The sequence below is a fragment of the Triturus cristatus genome, chromosome 10 (assembly GCF_964204655.1).
Source record: "Triturus cristatus chromosome 10, aTriCri1.1, whole genome shotgun sequence".
Classification (NCBI taxonomy): domain Eukaryota; kingdom Metazoa; phylum Chordata; class Amphibia; order Caudata; family Salamandridae; genus Triturus; species Triturus cristatus.
Genome location: NC_140593.1, coordinates 501200825 through 501219390, shown reverse-complemented (window position 1 = coordinate 501219390; position 18566 = coordinate 501200825). Strand labels below are relative to the sequence as shown.

The window sequence follows — 18566 nt, the reverse complement described above, 5'->3', positions numbered from 1 at the left end:
AGATACATTTGAGACCAGGGAGCACAAAATTCAGTAGACTTTTGCACAAGGACATTATACATCACAACACAAATTGCACTTGCCCAACCTATTGTGCCTATATTCATCCTTACCTTGAAAAGAATCTTCCTTGTTGGCAATGAGAACGATCTATTCCTCGCCAAAAATCTTGAAGTAAAATGAAAGGAGCAAGCACACCATATGTTTGTGATGTGAGCATATGCTTTAGATTTCTGAAGTGACTATATCAATTTTGCATGGTTCAGATTCCTATAATGTAACTGTGTTTCCATCGGATTGGTCTCCAGCCTACAACCATGATTACCTCTAATACAAAGATATGTAGCGCACATTTAAATGTATTCTGGCCAGAGCACAACCCAGTATCTGTCATATGTACCATCAAGGCTTTTATGAACTTTAGGTTTATGGACAACAAAGACTTTTGGTCGAGTCAGAGTAGGATGGAATATGAAGGGCATCAAGAAGCGGCGGATTTGAATTTCACAAGTTCCAGTAACACAGTGGAAATGTCCAATTGCTGTTAGCGTAACAGATTGCTTCTCAGCGTGATCTGGTGGCGTGCAATCACTTGCACTTTATTTACCTGGGACATCGATTTAAGAAATTGGATTCCAGTTTTAAACACGTGAGAAAAGCAATGACACGTATTCATATGTGAAGAGTGGAGGTTTACCACCATTCTTTTATGTATTTCATGTAGTGTTTTGTTATGGGTATTTTTAATAATGATTATTTGGTTTCAAATGTTTTTTCAAGTTTTAACTCAAATTTGAAATACCTACTAGAAAGTGCAAATTTCATCTATGGTGTTGCGGGCTCTCCACCAAAACCAGCAAACTCTTAAAGGAAGACTATTTAAATACTAGAACAATAACCTGGTAAATAAAGAGTAATTTTATTTCATGTCACTACCTATGGATGGTAATGCCTATAGCTCAGCCAGCGTGCAAACATAAACAAGCATTTACAATGCAATAGGTCTCACAATTGCGAGATTTTGAGCTATTGGCATGGTAAATGGCAATGTATGGCTTTGTCATTTACAATACCAATAGGTCAAACTTTGGCAAAAGCAAGACCTATTGTATTGTAGAGCGCGGTGTCCGTAAAGCGGGCGCCGCGCTCATCAATAAAGTAAAAAATAATCAAATAAACAGAGCGCTGTGTCCCTGAAGTGGGCACTGCGCTCACCATTAAAGTTTGGAAGAAAAAAAAATTTGAAATAGAGCGAGTGTCCCTGAAACGGGCGCCACGCTGCACATTATATTTGTTTTCAAAAGATGAAACGGAGCGTGGTGTCCCTAAACAAAGTGCCGGACTCAGCATGCTAATTTATAAAAAAAAAATTAAAAAAGGTGATAGAACGTTGCCATTGTGCAGCGAGTCTTGTGAGGGAAGCGGGCGGCCACTAAAAGTTAGAACGGCATATACGAAAAGTAGCCACCATTGTCCTGTGTGGGTGCTGCAAATACAAAAAAAAAAAAAAGCATTGGCATAGCCAATAGGTCTCGCTTTTGGGACCTTCTAAGTATTTAGTTATGCAGCACAATATCCTTGGTGCAACCATATCAACTGTTGCGTGGCTAAACACTTATACGGTCCCAAAGGCAAGACCTATTGGCTATGCCAATGCTTGGTGTGGTTGTGTGTGGGTGGTTGTGTGTGTGTGGTTGTGTGTGTGTGGTTGTGTGTGTGTGGTTGTGTGTGTGTGTGTGGTTGTGTGTGTGTGGTTGTGTGTGTGTGGTTGTGTGTGTGTGTGTGGTTGTGTGTGTGTGGTTGTGTGTGTGTGTGGTTGTGTGTGTGTGTGGTTGTGTGTGTGTGTGGGTGTGTGTGTGTGTGTGTGTGGTTGTGTGTGTGTGGTTGTGTGGTTGTGTGTGTGTGGTTGTGTGGTTGTGTGTGTGTGTGGTTGTGTGTGTGTGTGGTTGTGTGTGTGTGTGGTTGTGTGTGTGTGTGGTTGTGTGTGTGTGTGGTTGTGTGTGTGTGTGGTTGTGTGTGTGTGTGGTTGTGTGTGTGTGTGGTTGTGTGTGTGTGTGTGTGGTTGTGTGTGTGTGTGGTTGTGTGTCTGTGGTTGTGTGTCTGTGGTTGTGTCTGTGGTTGTGTCTGTGGTTGTGTCTGTGGTTGTGTCTGTGGTTGTGTCTGTGGTTGTGTCTGTGGTTGTGTCTGTGGTTGTGTCTGTGGTTGTGTCTGTGGTTGTGTCTGTGGTTGTGTCTGTGGTTGTGTCTGTGGTTGTGTCTGTGGTTGTGTCTGTGGTTGTGTCTGTGGTTGTGTCTGTGGTTGTGTCTGTGGTTGTGTCTGTGGTTGTGTCTGTGGTTGTGTCTGTGGTTGTGTCTGTGGTTGTGTCTGTGGTTGTGTCTGTGGTTGTGTCTGTGGTTGTGTCTGTGGTTGTGTGAGTGGTTGTGTGAGTGGTTGTGTGAGTGGTTGTGTGAGTGGTTGTGTGAGTGGTTGTGTGAGTGGTTGTGTGAGTGGTTGTGTGAGTGGTTGTGTGAGTGGTTGTGTGAGTGGTTGTGTGAGTGGTTGTGTGAGTGGTTGTGTGAGTGGTTGTGTGAGTGGTTGTGTGAGTGGTTGTGTGAGTGGTTGTGTGAGTGGTTGTGTGAGTGGTTGTGTGAGTGGTTGTGTGAGTGGTTGTGTGAGTGGTTGTGTGAGTGGTTGTGTGAGTGGTTGTGTGAGTGGTTGTGTGAGTGGTTGTGTGAGTGGTTGTGTGAGTGGTTGTGTGAGTGGTTGTGTGTGTGGTTGTGTGTGTGGTTGTGTGTGTGGTTGTGTGTGTGGTTGTGTGTGTGGTTGTGTGTGTGGTTGTGTGTGTGTGGTTGTGTGTGTGTGGTTGTGTGTGTGTGGTTGTGTGTGTGTGGTTGTGTGTGTGTGGTTGTGTGTGTGTGGTTGTGTGTGTGTGGTTGTGTGTGTGGTGGTGTGGTTGTAGGTGTGTGTGTGTGTCTGTAGGTGTGTGTGTGTAGGTGTGTGTGTAGGTGTGTGTGTAGGTGTGTGTAGGTGTGTGTAGGTGTGTGTAGGTGTGTGTAGGTGTGTGTAGGTGTGTGTAGGTGTGTGTAGGTGTGTGTAGGTGTGTGTGTAGGTGTGTGTGTAGGTGTGTGTGTAGGTGTGTGTGTAGGTGTGTGTGTAGGTGTGTGTGTGTAGGTGTGTGTGTGTAGGTGTGTGTGTGTAGGTGTGTGTGTGTAGGTGTGTGTGTGGTTGTGTGTGTGGTTGTGGTTGTCTGTGTTGTGTGTGCGCGGTTGTGTGTGTGGTTGTGTGCGTGGTTGCATTTCTGGGTGTGTGTGGATGCGTGGTTGGATGTGGTTGTGTGTGGTTGTGTGTGTGCGGTTGGGTGTATGTGTGTATGGTTGTGTGTGTGTATGGTTGTGTGTGCGCGGTTGTGGGTGTGGATGTGTGGTTGGGTGTGGGTGTGTGTGTGGTTGTAAGTGCGCGGTTGTGGATGTGTGGTTGGGTGTGGGTGTGTGTGTGGTTGTATGTGCGCGGTTGTGGATGTGTGGTTGGGTGTGGTTGTGGTTATGTGTGTGTATGTGTGGTTGGGTGTGCGTGTGGTTGTATGCTTGTGTGTGTGGTTGTGTGTGTGGTTGTGTGTGTGGTTGTGTGTGTGGGTGCGGGTGTGGTTGTGTGTGGGTGCCAGTGTGGTTGTGTGTGGGTGCGGTTGTGGGTGTGTGGTTGTGGTTATGTGTGTGTATGTGTGGTTGGGTGTGCGTGTGGTTGTATGCTTGTGTGTGTGGTTGTGTGTGTGGTTGTGTGTGTGGTTGTGTGTGTGGGTGCGGGTGTGGTTGTGTGTGTGGGTGCGGGTGTGGTTGTGTGTGGGTGCCAGTGTGGTTGTGTGTGGGTGCGGTTGGGTGTGGTTGTGTGTGGTTGTGTGTGTGCGGTTGTGGGTGTGTGTGTGGATGTGCGTGTGTGGTTGTGTGGGTGTGGTTGTGTGGGTGTGGTTGTGCGGGTGTGGTTGTGTGGGTGTGGTTGTGTGGGTGTGGTTGTGTGGGTGTGGTTGTGTGGGTGTGGTTGTGTGTGAGTGGTGTGTGTGAGTGGTGTGTGTGAGTGGTGTGTGTGAGTGGTGTGTGTGAGTGGTGTGTGTGAGTGGTGTGTGTGAGTGGTGTGTGTGAGTGGTGTGTGTGGTTGTGTGTGTATGTGTGTGTATGTGTGTGTGTGGTTGTGTGTGTGGTTGCATTTGTAGGTGTGTGTGGATGCGTGGTTGGATGTGGTTGTGTGTGTGCGGTTGTGTGTGTGTGCGGTTGTGTGTGTATGTATGGTTGTGTGTGTGTGTATGGTTGTGGGTGTGGATGGTTGTGGGTGTGGATGGTTGTGGGTGTGGATGGTTGTGGGTGTGGATGGTTGTGGGTGTGGATGTGTGGTTGGGTGCGGGTGTGGTTGTGTGTGGTATGTGTGTGTGCTTGTGTGTACGCTTGTGTGTGGTATGTGTGTGTGCTTGTGTGTACGCTTGTGTGTGGTATGTGTGTGTGGTATGTGTGTGTGGTATGTGTGTGTGGTATGTGTGTGTGGTATGTGTGTGTACGCTTGTGTGTACGCTTGTGTGTACGCTTGTGTGTGCGCTTGTGTGTGCGCTTGTGTGTGCGCTTGTGTGCGCTTGTGTGCGCTTGTGTGCGCTTGTGTGCGCTTGTGTGTGCGCTTGTGTGTGCGCTTGTGTGTGCGCTTGTGTGTGCGCTTGTGTGTGCGCTTGTGTGTGTGCGTGTGTGTGTGTGCGTGTGTGTGCGTGTGCGGTTGTGTATGTGTGGTTGTGTATGTGTGGTTGTGGGTGTGCAGTTGTGGGTGCGTGTGTGGATGTGTGGTTGTGTACATGGTTGTGGTTGTATGTGTGTGTGGTTATATGTGTGTGGTCCGGAGTGTGTGGTCCGGAGTGTGTGGTCCGGAGTGTGTGGTCCGGAGTGTGTGGTCCGGAGTGTGTGGTCCGGAGTGTGTGGTCCGGAGTGTGTGGTCCGGAGTGTGTGGTCCGGAGTGTGTGGTCCGGAGTGTGCGGTCCGGAGTGTGTGGTCCGGAGTGTGTGGTCCGGAGTGTGTGGTCCGGAGTGTGTGGTCCGGAGTGTGTGGTCCGGAGTGTGCGGTCCGGAGTGTGCGGTCCGGAGTGTGCGGTCCGGAGTGTGCGGTCCGGAGTGTGCGGTCCGGAGTGTGCGGTCCGGAGTGTGCGGTCCGGAGTGTGCGGTCCGGAGTGTGCGGTCCGGAGTGTGCGGTCCGGAGTGTGCGGTCCGGAGTGTGCGGTCGGGTGTGTGCGGTCGGGTGTGTGCGGTCGGGTGTGTGCGGTCGGGTGTGTGCGGTCGGGTGTGTGCGGTCGGGTGTGTGCGGTCGGGTGTGTGCGGTCGGGTGTGTGCGGTCGGGTGTGTGCGGTTGGGTGTGTGGGTGGATGTGTGGGTGGATGTGTGGGTGGATGTGTGGTTGGGTGTGGATGTGTGGTGTGGATGTGTGGTGTGCGTGGTGGTGGTTGTGTGTGTGGTTGTAGGTGTGTGGTTGTAGGTGTGTGGTTGTATGTGTGCGTGGTTGGGGGTGTGTGGTTTGGGGTGTGTGGTTGGGGGTGTGTGGTTGGGGGTGTGTGGTTGGGGGTGTGGTTGGGGGGTGCGGTTGGGTGTGTGTGTATGGTTGTGTGTGTGGTTTTGTGGGTGCGGTTGTGTGTGGATGTGTGGTTGGGTGTGGTTGGGTGCGGGTGTGTGTGGATGTGTGGTTGTGTGCGTGGTTGTGTGGTTGTATGTGTGTGGTTGTGTGTGTAGTTGTGTGTATGTGGTTGTATGTGTGTGGTTGTGTTTGTGTGTGTGTGGTTGTGTGTGTGTGTGTGTGGTTGTATGTGTGTGGTTGTGTTTGTGTGTGTGTGGTTGTATGTGTGTGGTTGTGTTTGTGTGTGTGTGGTTGTGTGTGTGGTTGTGTGTGTGGTTGTATGTGTGGTTGTGTGTGTGGTTGTGTGTGTGGTTGTGTGTGTGGTTGTGTGTGTGTTTGGTTTTGTGGTTGTGTGTGTGGTTGTGTGTGTGTTTGGTTTTGTGGTTGTGTGTGTTTGTGGGTGTGGTTGTGTGTGTGTGTTTGTGGGTGTGGTTGCGTGTGTGCGGTTGTGTATGTGTGGTTGTGTATGTGTGGTTGTGGGTGTGCAGTTGTGGGTGCGTGTGTGGATGTGTGGTTGTGTACATGGTTGTGGTTGTGTGTGTGTGTGTGGTTGTGTACATGGTTGTGGTTGTGTGTGTGTGTGTGGTTGTGTACATGGTTGTGGTTGTGTGTGTGTGTGTGGTCCCGAGTGTGTGGTCCCGAGTGTGTGGTCCCGAGTGTGTGGTCCCGAGTGTGCGGTCCCGAGTGTGCGGTCCCGAGTGTGCGGTCCCGAGTGTGCGGTCCCGAGTGTGCGGTCCCGAGTGTGCGGTCCCGAGTGTGCGGTCCCGAGTGTGCGGTCCCGAGTGTGCGGTCCCGAGTGTGCGGTCCCGAGTGTGCGGTCCCGAGTGTGCGGTCCCGAGTGTGCGGTCCCGAGTGTGCGGTCCCGAGTGTGCGGTCCGGAGTGTGCGGTCCGGAGTGTGCGGTCCGGAGTGTGCGGTCCGGAGTGTGCGGTCCGGAGTGTGCGGTCCGGAGTGTGCGGTCCGGAGTGTGCGGTCCGGAGTGTGCGGTCCGGAGTGTGCGGTCCGGAGTGTGCGGTCCGGAGTGTGCGGTCCGGAGTGTGCGGTCCGGAGTGTGCGGTCCGGAGTGTGCGGTCCGGAGTGTGCGGTCCGGAGTGTGCGGTCCGGAGTGTGCGGTCCGGAGTGTGCGGTCCGGAGTGTGCGGTCCGGAGTGTGCGGTCCGGTGTGTGCGGTCGGGTGTGTGCGGTCGGGTGTGTGCGGTCGGGTGTGTGCGGTCGGGTGTGTGCGGTCGGGTGTGTGCGGTCGGGTGTGTGCGGTCGGGTGTGTGCGGTCGGGTGTGTGCGGTCGGGTGTGTGCGGTCGGGTGTGTGCGGTCGGGTGTGTGCGGTCGGGTGTGTGCGGTCGGGTGTGTGCGGTCGGGTGTGTGCGGTCGGGTGTGTGCGGTCGGGTGTGTGCGGTCGGGTGTGTGCGGTTGGGTGTGTGCGGTTGGGTGTGTGCGGTTGGATGTGTGGGTGGATGTGTGGGTGGGTATGGTTGGGTGTGGATGTGTGGTGTGGATGTGTGGTGTGCGTGGTGGTGGTTGTGTGTGTGGTTGTAGGTGTGTGGTTATAGGTGTGTGGTTGGGGTGTGTGTGGTTGGGGTGTGTGTGGTTGGGGTGTGTGTGGTTGGGGTGTGTGTGGTTGGGGGGTGTGTGGTTGGGGGGTGTGTGGTTGGGGGGTGTGTGGTTGGGGGGTGTGTGGTTGGGGGGTGTGTGGTTGGGGGGTGTGTGGTTGGGGGGTGTGTGGTTTGGGGTGTGTGGTTTGGGGTGTGTGGTTGGGGGTGTGTGGTTGGGGGTGTGTGGTTGGGGGTGTGTGGTTGGGGGTGTGTGGTTGGGGGTGTGTGGTTGGGGGTGTGTGGTTGGGGGTGTGTGGTTGGGGGGTGTGGTTGGGGGGTGCGGTTGGGTGTGTGTGTATGGTTGTGTGTGTGGTTTTGTGGGTGCGGTTGTGTGTGGATGTGTGGTTGGGTGCGGGTGTGTGTGGATGTGTGGTTGTGTGCGTGGTTGTGTGGTTGTATGTGTGTGGTTGTGTGTTTAGTTGTGTGTATGTGGTTGTGTGTGGTTGTATGTGTGTGGTGTTTGTGTGTGTGTGGTTGTGTGTGTGGTTGTATGTGTGGTTGTATGTGTGGTTGTGTGTGTGTTTGGTTTTGTGGTTGTGTGTGTGGGTGTGTGTGTTTGGTTTTGTGGTTGTGTGTGTGGTTGTGTGTGTGTTTGGTTTTGTGGTTGTGTGTGTTTGTGTGTGTGGTTGTGTGTGTGTGGTTGTGTGTGTGTGGTTGTGTGTGTGTGGTTGTGTGTGTGTGGTTGTGTGTGTGTGGTTGTGTGTGTGTGGTTGTGTGTGTGTGTGGTTGGTTGGGTGTGTGGTTGGTTGGGTGTGTGGTTGGGTGTGTGGTTGGGTGTGTGGTTGGGTGTGTGGTTGGGTGTGTGGTTGGGTGTGTGGTTGGGTGTGTGGTTGGGTGTGTGGTTGGGTGTGTGGTTGGGGGTGTGGTTGGGGGTGTGGTTGGGGGTGTGGTTGGGGGTGTGTGGTTGGGGGTGTGTGGTTGGGGGTGTGTGGTTGGGGGTGTGTGGTTGGGGGTGTGTGTGGTTGGGGGTGTGTGTGGTTGGGGGGTGTGTGGTTGGGGGGGTGTGTGGTTGGGGGTGTGTGGTTGGGGGTGTGTGGTTGGGGGTGTGTGGTTGGGGGTGTGTGGTTGGGGGGTGTGGTTGGGGGGTGTGGTTGGGGGGTGTGGTTGGGGGGTGTGGTTGGGGGGTGTGGTTGGGGGGTGTGGTTGGGGGGTGTGGTTGGGGGGTGTGGTTGGGGGTGTGGTTGGGGGGTGCGGTTGGGTGTGTGTGTATGGTTGTGTGTGTGGTTTTGTGGGTGCGGTTGTGTGTGGATGTTGGGTGCGGGTGTGTGTGGATGTGTGGTTGTATGTGTGTGGTTGTATGTGTGTGGTTGTATGTGTGTGGTTGTATGTGTGTGGTTGTGTGTATGTGGTTGTGTGTGGTTGTGTGTGTGGTTGTGTGTGTGTTTGGTTTTGTGGTTGTGTGTGTGTTTGGTTTTGTGGTTGTGTGTGTGTGGTTGTGTGTGTGGTTGTGTGGTTGTGTGTGTGTGGTTGTGTGTGTGTGGTTGTGGGTGTGTGGTTGGTTGGGTGTGTGGTTGGTTGGGTGTGTGGTTGGTTGGGTGTGTGGTTGGTTGGGTGTGTGGTTGGTTGGGTGTGTGGTTGGTTGGGTGTGTGGTTGGTTGGGTGTGTGGTTGGTTGGGTGTGTGGTTGGTTGGGTGTGTGGTTGGTTGGGTGTGTGGTTGGGTGTGTGGTTGGGTGTGTGGTTGGGTGTGTGGTTGGGTGTGTGGTTGGGTGTGTGGTTGGGTGTGTGGTTGGGTGTGTGGTTGGGTGTGTGGTTGGGTGTGTGGTTGGGTGTGTGGTTGGGTGTGTGGTTGGGTGTGTGGTTGGGGGTGTGTGGTTGGGGGTGTGTGGTTGGGGGTGTGTGGTTGGGGGTGTGTGGTTGGGGGTGTGTGTGGTTGGGGGTGTGTGTGGTTGGGGGTGTGTGTGGTTGGGGGTGTGTGTGGTTGGGGGTGTGTGGTTGGGGGTGTGTGGTTGGGGGTGTGTGGTTGGGGGTGTGTGGTTGGGGGTGTGTGGTTGGGGGGTGTGGTTGGGGGGTGTGGTTGTATGTGTGTGGTTGTATGTGTGTGGTTGTGTGTATGTGGTTGTGTGTATGTGGTTGTGTGTGTGGTTGTGTGTGTGGTTGTGTGTGTGGTTGTAGGTGTGTGGTTATAGGTGTGTGGTTGGGGTGTGTGTGGTTGGGGTGTGTGTGGTTGGGGTGTGTGTGGTTGGGGTGTGTGTGGTTGGGGTGTGTGTGGTTGGGGGGTGTGTGGTTGGGGGGTGTGTGGTTGGGGGGTGTGTGGTTGGGGGGTGTGTGGTTGGGGGGTGTGTGGTTGGGGGGTGTGTGGTTGGGGGGTGTGTGGTTGGGGGGTGTGTGGTTGTGTGTGTGTGGTTGTGTGTGTGTGGTTGTGTGTGTGTGGTTGTGTGTGTGTGGTTGTGTGTGTGTGGTTGTGTGTGTGTGGTTGTGTGTGTGTGGGTGTGTGTGTGTGGGTGTGTGTGTGTGGGTGTGTGTGGTTGTGTGTGTGTGTGGTTGTGTGTGTGGTTGTGTGTGTGTGTGGTTGTGTGTGTGTGTGGTTGTGTGTGTGTGTGGTTGTGTGTGTGTGTGGTTGGGTGTGTGTGTGGTTGGGTGTGTGTGTGGTTGGGTGTGTGTGTGGTTGGGTGTGTGGTTGGTTGGGTGTGTGGTTGGTTGGGTGTGTGGTTGGTTGGGTGTGTGGTTGGTTGGGTGTGCGGTTGTGTGCGCGAGTGGTTGTGTGCGCGAGTGGTTGTGTGCGCGAGTGGTTGTGTGCGCGAGTGGTTGTGTGCGCGAGTGGTTGTGTGCGCGAGTGGTTGTGTGCGCGAGCGGTTGTGTGCGCGAGCGGTTGTGCGCGCGAGCGGTTGTGCGCGCCAACCGCTCGCGAGCGGTTGTGCGCGCGCGCGTGGTTGTGGGCGCGTGGTTGTGGGCGCGTGGTTGTGGGCGCGTGGTTGTGGGCGCGTGGTTGTGGGCGCGTGGTTGTGGGCGCGTGGTTGTGGGCGAGTGGTTGTGGGCGAGTGGTTGTGGGCGAGTGGTTGTGGGCGAGTGGTTGTGGGCGAGTGGTTGTGGGCGAGTGGTTGTGGGCGAGTGGTTGTGGGCGAGTGGTTGTGGGCGAGTGGTTGCGGGCGAGTGGTTGCGGGCGAGTGGTTGCGGGCGAGTGGTTGCGGGCGAGTGGTTGCGGGCGAGTGGTTGCGGGCGAGTGGTTGCGGGCGAGTGGTTGTGGGCGAGTGGTTGTGGGCGAGTGGTTGTGGGTGAGTGGTTGTGTGTGGTTGTGTGTGGTTGTGTGTGGTTGTGTGTGTGGTTGTGTGTGTGGTTGTGTGTGTGGTTGTGTGTGTGGTTGTGTGTGTGGTTGTGTGTGTGGTTGTGTGTGTGGGTGTGTGTGTGTGTGGTTTTGTGTGTGTGGTTGTGTGTGTGTGTGTGGTTGTGTGTGTGTGTGGTTGTGTGTGTGTGGTTGAGTGTGTGTGTGTGTGGTTGTGTGTGTGTGTGTGTGTGGTTGTGTGTGTGTGGTTGAGTGTGTGGTTGAGTGTGGGGTTGTGTGTGTGGTTGTGTGTGGTTGTGTGTGTGGTTGTGTGCGAGTGGTTGTGTGTGTGGTTGTGTGTGTGGTTGTGTGTGTGGTTGTGTGTGTGGTTGTATGTGTGTGTGGTTGTATGTGTGTGTGGTTGTATGTGTGTGTTTGTGTGTGTGTTGTTGGGTGGTTGTGTGTGTGTGTGGTTGTGTGTGTGTGGTTGTGTGTATGTGTGGTTGTGTGTGTGTGTTTGGTTTTGTGGTTGTGTGTTTGTGGTTGTGTGTGTGTGGTTGTGTGTGTGTGTGGTGTGTGTGTGGTTGTGTGTGTGTGTGGTTGTGTGTGTGTGTGGTTGTGTGTGTGTGGTTGTGTGTGTGGTTGTGTGTGGGGTTGAGTGTGGGGTTGAGTGTATGTGTGTGGTTGTGAGTGTGTGTGTGGTTGTATTTGTGGTTGTATTTGTGGTTGTATGTGTGGTTGTGTGTGTGGTTGTGTGTGTGGTTGTGTGTGTGGTTGTGGTTGTGTGTGTGTGGTTGTGTGTGTGTGTGGTCGTGTGTGTGTGGTTGTGTGTGTGGTTGTGTGTGTGTGGGTGTGTGTTTGTGTGGTTGTGTGTGGGGTTGTGTGTGGCTGTGTGTATGTGTGTGGTTGTGAGTGTGTGTGTGGTTGTATTTGTGGTTATATGTGTGGTTGTGTGTGTGTGTGTGTGTGTGTGTGGTTGTGTGTGTGGTTGTGTGTGTGGGTGCGTGTGTGGTGTGTGGTTGGGTGTGGTTCACAATCTTTTTCCAGACCAAATGCCAACCAGAAGCTTTTTGATAACTAGGCATTTACAAAGTGTGTCTTCTTTGGATGCTTAATGATGGCAATCACTTCCAGAGCCATAGTGCTAGAATGCAAGGGGTAGTTGAGACAGGAAATGACGCTGTAAGGGAGGAGACATGGTGAAAGGAATAGCATTGTTGATCAAAGGAAAATGGGAAACCGAATTAGGAGCTTGAAACGGGGGTAGGCAAGGTGCAGGAAACAAAAAGCCAGGGAGCGGAGCGCCCAAAGTCCCACCTACTCTAGCTAACTGGTAGTTAATGTGCAAAAGTAACCTGGAATTATCCAGCACACTATACTAGCACCCAGAGTAGGTGCAAAACAATGTGAGAAACAGGATTAGAACTTCAGACCCAAGTTACTTGTGGGTAGAATATTTCACCATGATTGAGTCTAAGAGTTTCTAGAGCTTTATCGGAAAAGAACATTGTGGAAACACTCAAAAGCTTAGGCTTTTTATGCTCAAAGTATGCAAAATCAAGTTCAAAGAGTGTTCTCAATCCAAATGACAGCTTGGGGCGTGTTTGCAGTGGAAATGGAGGGCCAGCATTACCATATCAGAACTCCTCTCCAGCTCCATATCATCATCGCTGTCATCGTCAATGGGCTGCCATCCTTCCACCGGATTCTCCAACAAAACAGCCCTTACTAAGTTCCTCAGTCTCTCCCATAAATCTTCTTTCTGTTTCCTTGGCAACTCCTGCAGCAGCTCATTCAGATCGAAGGGGTCAGAGGAATCTTTCTGTAAGACAACAGAAATGCAAAAAAACAAACAAAAACAATGAGCACTGCTCCTTTGAAATAAATGCAGTGTACCGAGGGTGCAATCATAGGGCAAACGTCAGTGCACATTTGAAATTATTCATCTGAAAAGCATCTATTAACATGATAATATAAATAGCTCACACACCAGACCCGATGTGATGTGCAATAGAGTGAAAGAAAAATTCTGACCAACGTATGTACAAAACCAAGCCCAAACAGAAAGCCCTATTCATCGGTAACATCTAATGACAACCCTCACTGCACACAGGATAATTGGAATTAATGTGCTTAAAAACAACCAATTTTCAGGAGTTACATAAACAGTAGAAAGAAAACATGAAAAACTAGTGGTAGTCCCACCTGCAACCACCGACTCAAAATCAACAATCGGTGCAACACAAACCGCAACCTAAAAGTAGTAGAACGCAGAAATCGGATAGGTGTGTTAACAATACACCCACATGCAGCAGGCCATTGGAACATGTATGAACTGAACAATAACAGCAAACTTCAAATGTACCATCTAAAACTGGTAGCAAAACTGCTGTCCCACCACAGTTGAACCTCTTGCAACATTAAAGCAATCATGCCTTTGTTTTTCACACATTAACGTGGCAAAATTTCTATTTTGTTCGAACAAGACATAACCTTAGCCATTTTGCACATTCACCTTGCAGTATAAGAATAAGAAATAGAGACGAAAACAGACATTAACGAAATTTCATCTTCCTTGCCAGCTTCCATAAGGAATTCTTTATATGCTAGAGCTACTCACATGCAATTATAAAAGTCAATTTAAAATCAGTCCACATCAGAAGCACAATATAGAGCACTCTTTATATTACACGCTATACTTACATGAAGTTGAATAAAATGCAAGAAGTCATTCACAGATTCCTTTGCAGTAGCCTGCAGAAAAGCATCACGTTTTGACATATTTTCTTTTCACTGTTTCAATTTCTAAAGTAAAAAAATGACTTGGCATTACTTAATTTGCACAGAAAAAAATACATTGGGTGAAAATGTTTCTTTACAAGCATTGCTTAGAGCAGAAATGTATTTTATTGCGAGTATTTGCAGCACGCACTGTGCATGGCAGCAGCAAAATTTGTCAATATAAGGTTATTGAGACATGAAGCAACGTTTACAACATAAATCATAGGCACCTCATTTTTGTCAAGATGGGACTATTTTATTTAGTTTCCGTCCTAACTCAAAAAACATGCCTTATAAAGAAAGAGAATTTATGGTGTGAACATTTTTATGTCTAGCGTAACCAAAGATCTTTTGATTTAAAAAAAATATATATCTGTACATTATACTTATTTGAAGGAGCTTTAAGCCAGCTTTCTTCAGCCATTGGTCTGTTTGTACGTCATTCACGGTTTGCTTTAGCCCACTACAGCATACAGCACAGAAGGTCAGCCCACTTCAGCCACTGGATAACTTCACTTTGAACAACTGCATTTTGCTCTTTTACAAGGGGGACATCCCCACACAAGCTAGTTTACTTCTGAACCAAGACTTTTTAGGTCTAGCCTAGGTAGACATGCTGTATTCAGGATATGGGCTTTAAAAGCTCCGCCAATTTTAAAGGACTTTTCTTGTTACATGTGTTGTTACTCAGAGCTTGTGAGCACTATTTCTTTCTTTAACCCGGAGCAGTCGAGACTACTGCTTGTGATTGCAGAGCTCTGTTGTAAACAGGGATGTAAATCATGCTCTTATCTTGCCACATTTGCTGTGCATTCAAAGACCAAGGTTAGTTTGGCTGCAGCTGCCGCCTCCTCCTCCTCCCTCCTTTTGAAACACACAGTTTGGCGTCACGGTCTCTGCCTTCCTATGGCTCATGCTGCCTTAGTCTCAGAGCTCAACAAGCATTTGCAATTCAATAGGTCTCGCATTTGCGAGAGTTTGAGCTATTGGCATTGTAAATGACAATGCCTTTTATTTATGTGTTTTGAAAACCTGCAAGCGGTGCGTAAACACTCACTTTGTACTTATAGTCATTGCTTATGAGAAGCAAGGCTGGCAGTAACTGCGCCTCTTTTACTGCCAACCTTGCTTCTCGTAAGCAAGGACTATAAGTACAAAGTGCATGTTTACGCACCACTTAAAGGTTTTCAAAACACAAATAAAAGGCATTGTAAATAAAAGGCTGGCGATATAGCTGACCTCATACTAACCAATGAATCTGACCTCATAATTTTAACGGAAACTTGGCTAAATTAATCATCCTAGACATACTAGTTCCCCCAAACTATTACATCACTAGACTAGATAGAACTGCTAGGCCAGGTGATGGTCTCGCCTGCATTCATAGGAACAACCTCTCTGTGAACCGCTCCAACTCCCCGGCCCTCTCTTCCTGTGAATACCTATGTTTAGACATCACTAACAATAAGCCAATATGCTAACTACATTAATTTTACCATCCTCCAGGAAACAACCTTACCTTCATTGAACATGTAATGGATATCCTAGCCACAAATGTCGGACAACAGAGCTTCAGATCTTCCTGGGGGACTTCAACCTTCACTGAATGACCCTGACGACCCAGAGGTCAATAACATCAAAGCTTTCCTGTCCAATCTTAACTTGTCCCAAATTTGCGACAGCCCTACCCATGAAAAAGGCTCAACCCTCGATCTAGTAATTTCCAAAGCAGACTCCACCTAATTGGAATAGATCCTCCCCTGTGACTGGTCTGACCATCACATCATCACTTTCCACGTCAACGAAGCAGTTAAACTACTCTCTGTCCAACCCATGAGAACGAAAATCTGGAAGAGGAACCTAAATAACGTCAATCCTGTCTCACTCACAACCGCTAGTCTTCTCTTCATGCACCCACCGGATGGATTAAATGATGTACATGATCTGACCAATCACTACTTCCATTCTATGAACATGGTACTAGACAATGTTGCTCTCCTACCACTAAAAAGAGTCACCACAAAAGACTCAAATCCCTAGTATGATGGTAGGCTAAATGAAGACAGAAGATCACTAAGAGCAATTGAAAGGCAATGGAGAGTAGCACCATCCTCTGACCACCTCAAATTACTAAGAAGCACGAGAAACTCCTATTACAGAAAGATTAGACGATCAAAAGCTGACTTTATCTGTAAACAATGAGACCGAGCCAAGAATCGTCCCAAAAGATTATTCAAAATAATCAAATCTCAATCTAAGGGTATCTCCCACACACCCCCAAGTTAATTCAGAAACTCTCCCCAATTGCTAGGAATTTGCTTCCTTTTTTACAGCAAAGACAGAAAACATAAAGACAGACCTACTTAACGATCTATTATCCCACACTGAACCACACATGATCTCTTCACAGACCCCGCCAGGGACCCCGCTTAGTTATTCTGCAAAGCTTTACCTCAAGAACAACGCCTCCTGGACCTACTTCAACAGCAAAGAAACTACCCTAAAAACGCTCACGGCCCTGAATCCCTCCAAACACTTCACAGACCCTCTCCCAGCAAGCTACTTAAAAGACTTCATTCCAATGTTAGTGCCTCTATGGACTAGGATTATAAACACCTCTCTTCTGCAAGGAACCATCCCAGACATCCTCAAAGCTGGTCAGGTATCCCCATCTTAAAGAAACCATTGGCGGACCCGTCAGACCTGAATAACTATCACCCAATATTCAACATCCCTACCCTGGCCAAACTATTAGAAAAATGTGTTCACATGCAGCTTAGCAACCACATAGACCACTTCAACCTGCTCGATTCAACCTGCTCGATCAATTCCAATCAGGTTTTCGAACAGGGCACAGTACCGAATCAGCCATGACCCACATAATAGATGATGCATTACAAATACTGGACCAAAACAAAGCCTGTTTGCTAATCCTGCTTGGCCTATCCTCAGCCTTTGACACCATCAAACACGACTACTTACTAGACCTCTTGAAACATAAAATGGGACTATCTGGAACGGTTCTAAACTGGTTTACTTCCTTCCTTCAAAACAGAACACAAAGATTCAAGCTTAATCAATCTTTATCCAAGCCCACCCCATTCACTTTAGGAGTACCCCAAGGATCCTCCCTCTCCCCGACACTCTTCAATCTGTTTATGGAACCACTCACCGAGCTTCTCAACTCCGCAAATGTCCAATATCTCATGTGCGCAGACGACACACAACTCTACATTAAGGTCCTCTCTCTTGAGGACATCAAGTCCCTTAATTCAACGCTCCAAAAAACACAGACCTGGCTGGCAAAAAAACACTTAAAACTAAACACCCTCAAAACAGAATTCCTCTTAATCGCTCCCTCCAGCCAAACCACCATCATCCGCAAGTGAATGAAGCACCTAAACAGGACGAGACGGTCAACCTCTCATTGTAGACTCTGCTAAATCACTAGGAATAACTCTGGATCATAAGCTAAATATGCATAATCACATCAGCGCTGCAACTAAAGGAGCAAATTTTCAGATGAACACCCTGAGAAGACTGAAACCCTTCATACCCGCAAATGACTTTAAACAGGCAGTCCAGACTCTAGTAATCCCCAGAGTGGACAATGGGAGTGTCGCTCTCTGCGGCCTTCCCAGATCAATGACAGCCCCTCTAAGGGCTTCAATCAACGCAGCTGCTAGACTAATCACAGGCTCCAAAAGAAACGGTCACATCTCCCCTGACCTTTGTGCCCTCAACTGACTAACTTTTGAGGCCAGAATCCATTTGAAAATTGACTGTATGACACACAAGGCATTGCATCACAAAGCTCCAAGATACCTAGCGGAGAAATTGGTACTATCGGGTGGTAACAGAACCACTAGGAGTTCCGATAATCTTCTACTGAAACCACAACGATTTTCCAAGAAGAAAACATACAACTGTACCTTCTCAGGAATGGCCCCTGGGATTTGGAACACCTTGCCCCCAGAAACGAGACTGAACCCGTCCGCGGCATTTTTAAAAAAATAAGTGAAATCAATTCTCTTGGCCAAATTCACTTGAACTATTTTATACAATCTTGTAGATATGTGCTTTACCACTTCTGTATTAACATAACTCATATTATATTTATGTATATGTCCATCACCTATATTTGCCCTGTAAAGTGCCTTATTTGCCCTGTAAAGTGCCTTGATACCTGCGAGGGTCTTGTTCGCGCTATATAAAACCTTCAAAATAAAATTGTCATTTACAATGTGATTAGCTCAAACTCTTGCAAATGCAAGACCTATTGCATTGCAAATGCTTGTTCTACATTATTACTTTGATGGTGCCTTTATGTTTAGACTCTGATGTGATTGCAGCACGCTATCACAAATGTGATCAAAGGCTGCATTCCAAGCTTTATCAGTTTCGGTCTCCTGCCAATGCTGTTGTAAATTCCTTTTGAAGTGTCCCTTGTTTATTGTTTGACTGCTGGTATTTCACAGCATAGCAGATTGTGTTTGAAACTGTTGTGTATTAAGTTATTGAAATCTTCAATATTATAAAGGTGAACTCATAAGAGGGCAATTCTTCAGAATGTGTTTCTTCTGGACATTTCTCCAATAGTTCTTTATTTAACTTTGCCCAGAAAGAAAAGCACCCTTTATGTTTAATTTGCAGCACTTTTTTTTCTCTAATTGTCCTTTTTCTTACTTCCGATTCTTTCCTGCTTTTTTCATGTCTTCTTTATTTTCTTCCATTACTTTTTTCCTTTCATTCCTGCTTTGTTGCTTTGTTCTCCGATTCCTTCTTTCATGCTTTCTATTTACCTTTTATTTCTTCCTTCTTCTTTCAGTCCATCTTTCCTTATTTCCTGCTCTTTATTCTTTTTTTATCCTTTCCCGATGCCTTTCCTTATTTTCTTTGTCTTGCCTGCTTTCTCCTCTTCTTGCTTTCATTCCTTTGTGATTTTCTTCTTCCCTTACTTCTCTTGCCCTTTTCTTTTTTCCTCTCTCATTCCTTCTTTGTTGCTTTCTGTCATTCTAGCCTTCTTTCCTTATCTTCCTATCCCTTGTTTTCTTTCCTCTTTCTTGCCCCAATTCATTCTTTCCTTCTTTCTTGCCTTCTTTGTTTCTTGCCTTGCTCCGACATTGTTACTTACAGAGGTTTTCAGCCACACTTCATCTATTTGCCTGTGGTTGTGTCAGGTTTTGCAAAAGGCAGGACAAAACAAAAATTGCCAAAAGTCTGGCAGGCACTGCCAGGCCTATTGGCTTTGCCAGTGCTCGTTTAATGTGTGGCTTTACAGGTAATCTTATGATGTTTACAGTCATTCCCCTTTGAAAGAGGGGGGGGGGGTCTCCATCTTATATATACAGTATTCATCAATTAAATAACCAGCCAATCAGTGGCATT

At 48.8% G+C, this 18566-nt stretch overlaps 1 protein-coding gene across 3 annotated transcripts in view; it reads right to left on the bottom strand.

Moving 5' to 3' along the window:
- Nucleotides 1-18566, bottom strand: part of NCAPG2 (non-SMC condensin II complex subunit G2) — a 403487-nt gene that overhangs the window by 369821 nt on the left and 15100 nt on the right. For all 3 annotated transcript variants that reach the window (XM_085631953.1, XM_085631952.1, XM_085631954.1), the window contains exons 2-3: nucleotides 13101-13202; nucleotides 12031-12219 (exon numbers count right to left, since the gene is read on the bottom strand). In XM_085631953.1, the coding sequence (XP_085488079.1) occupies nucleotides 12031-12219; nucleotides 13101-13178 (267 nt within the window). In that variant the 5' untranslated portion in view covers nucleotides 13179-13202. The remainder of the gene's footprint in view (nucleotides 1-12030; nucleotides 12220-13100; nucleotides 13203-18566) is intronic.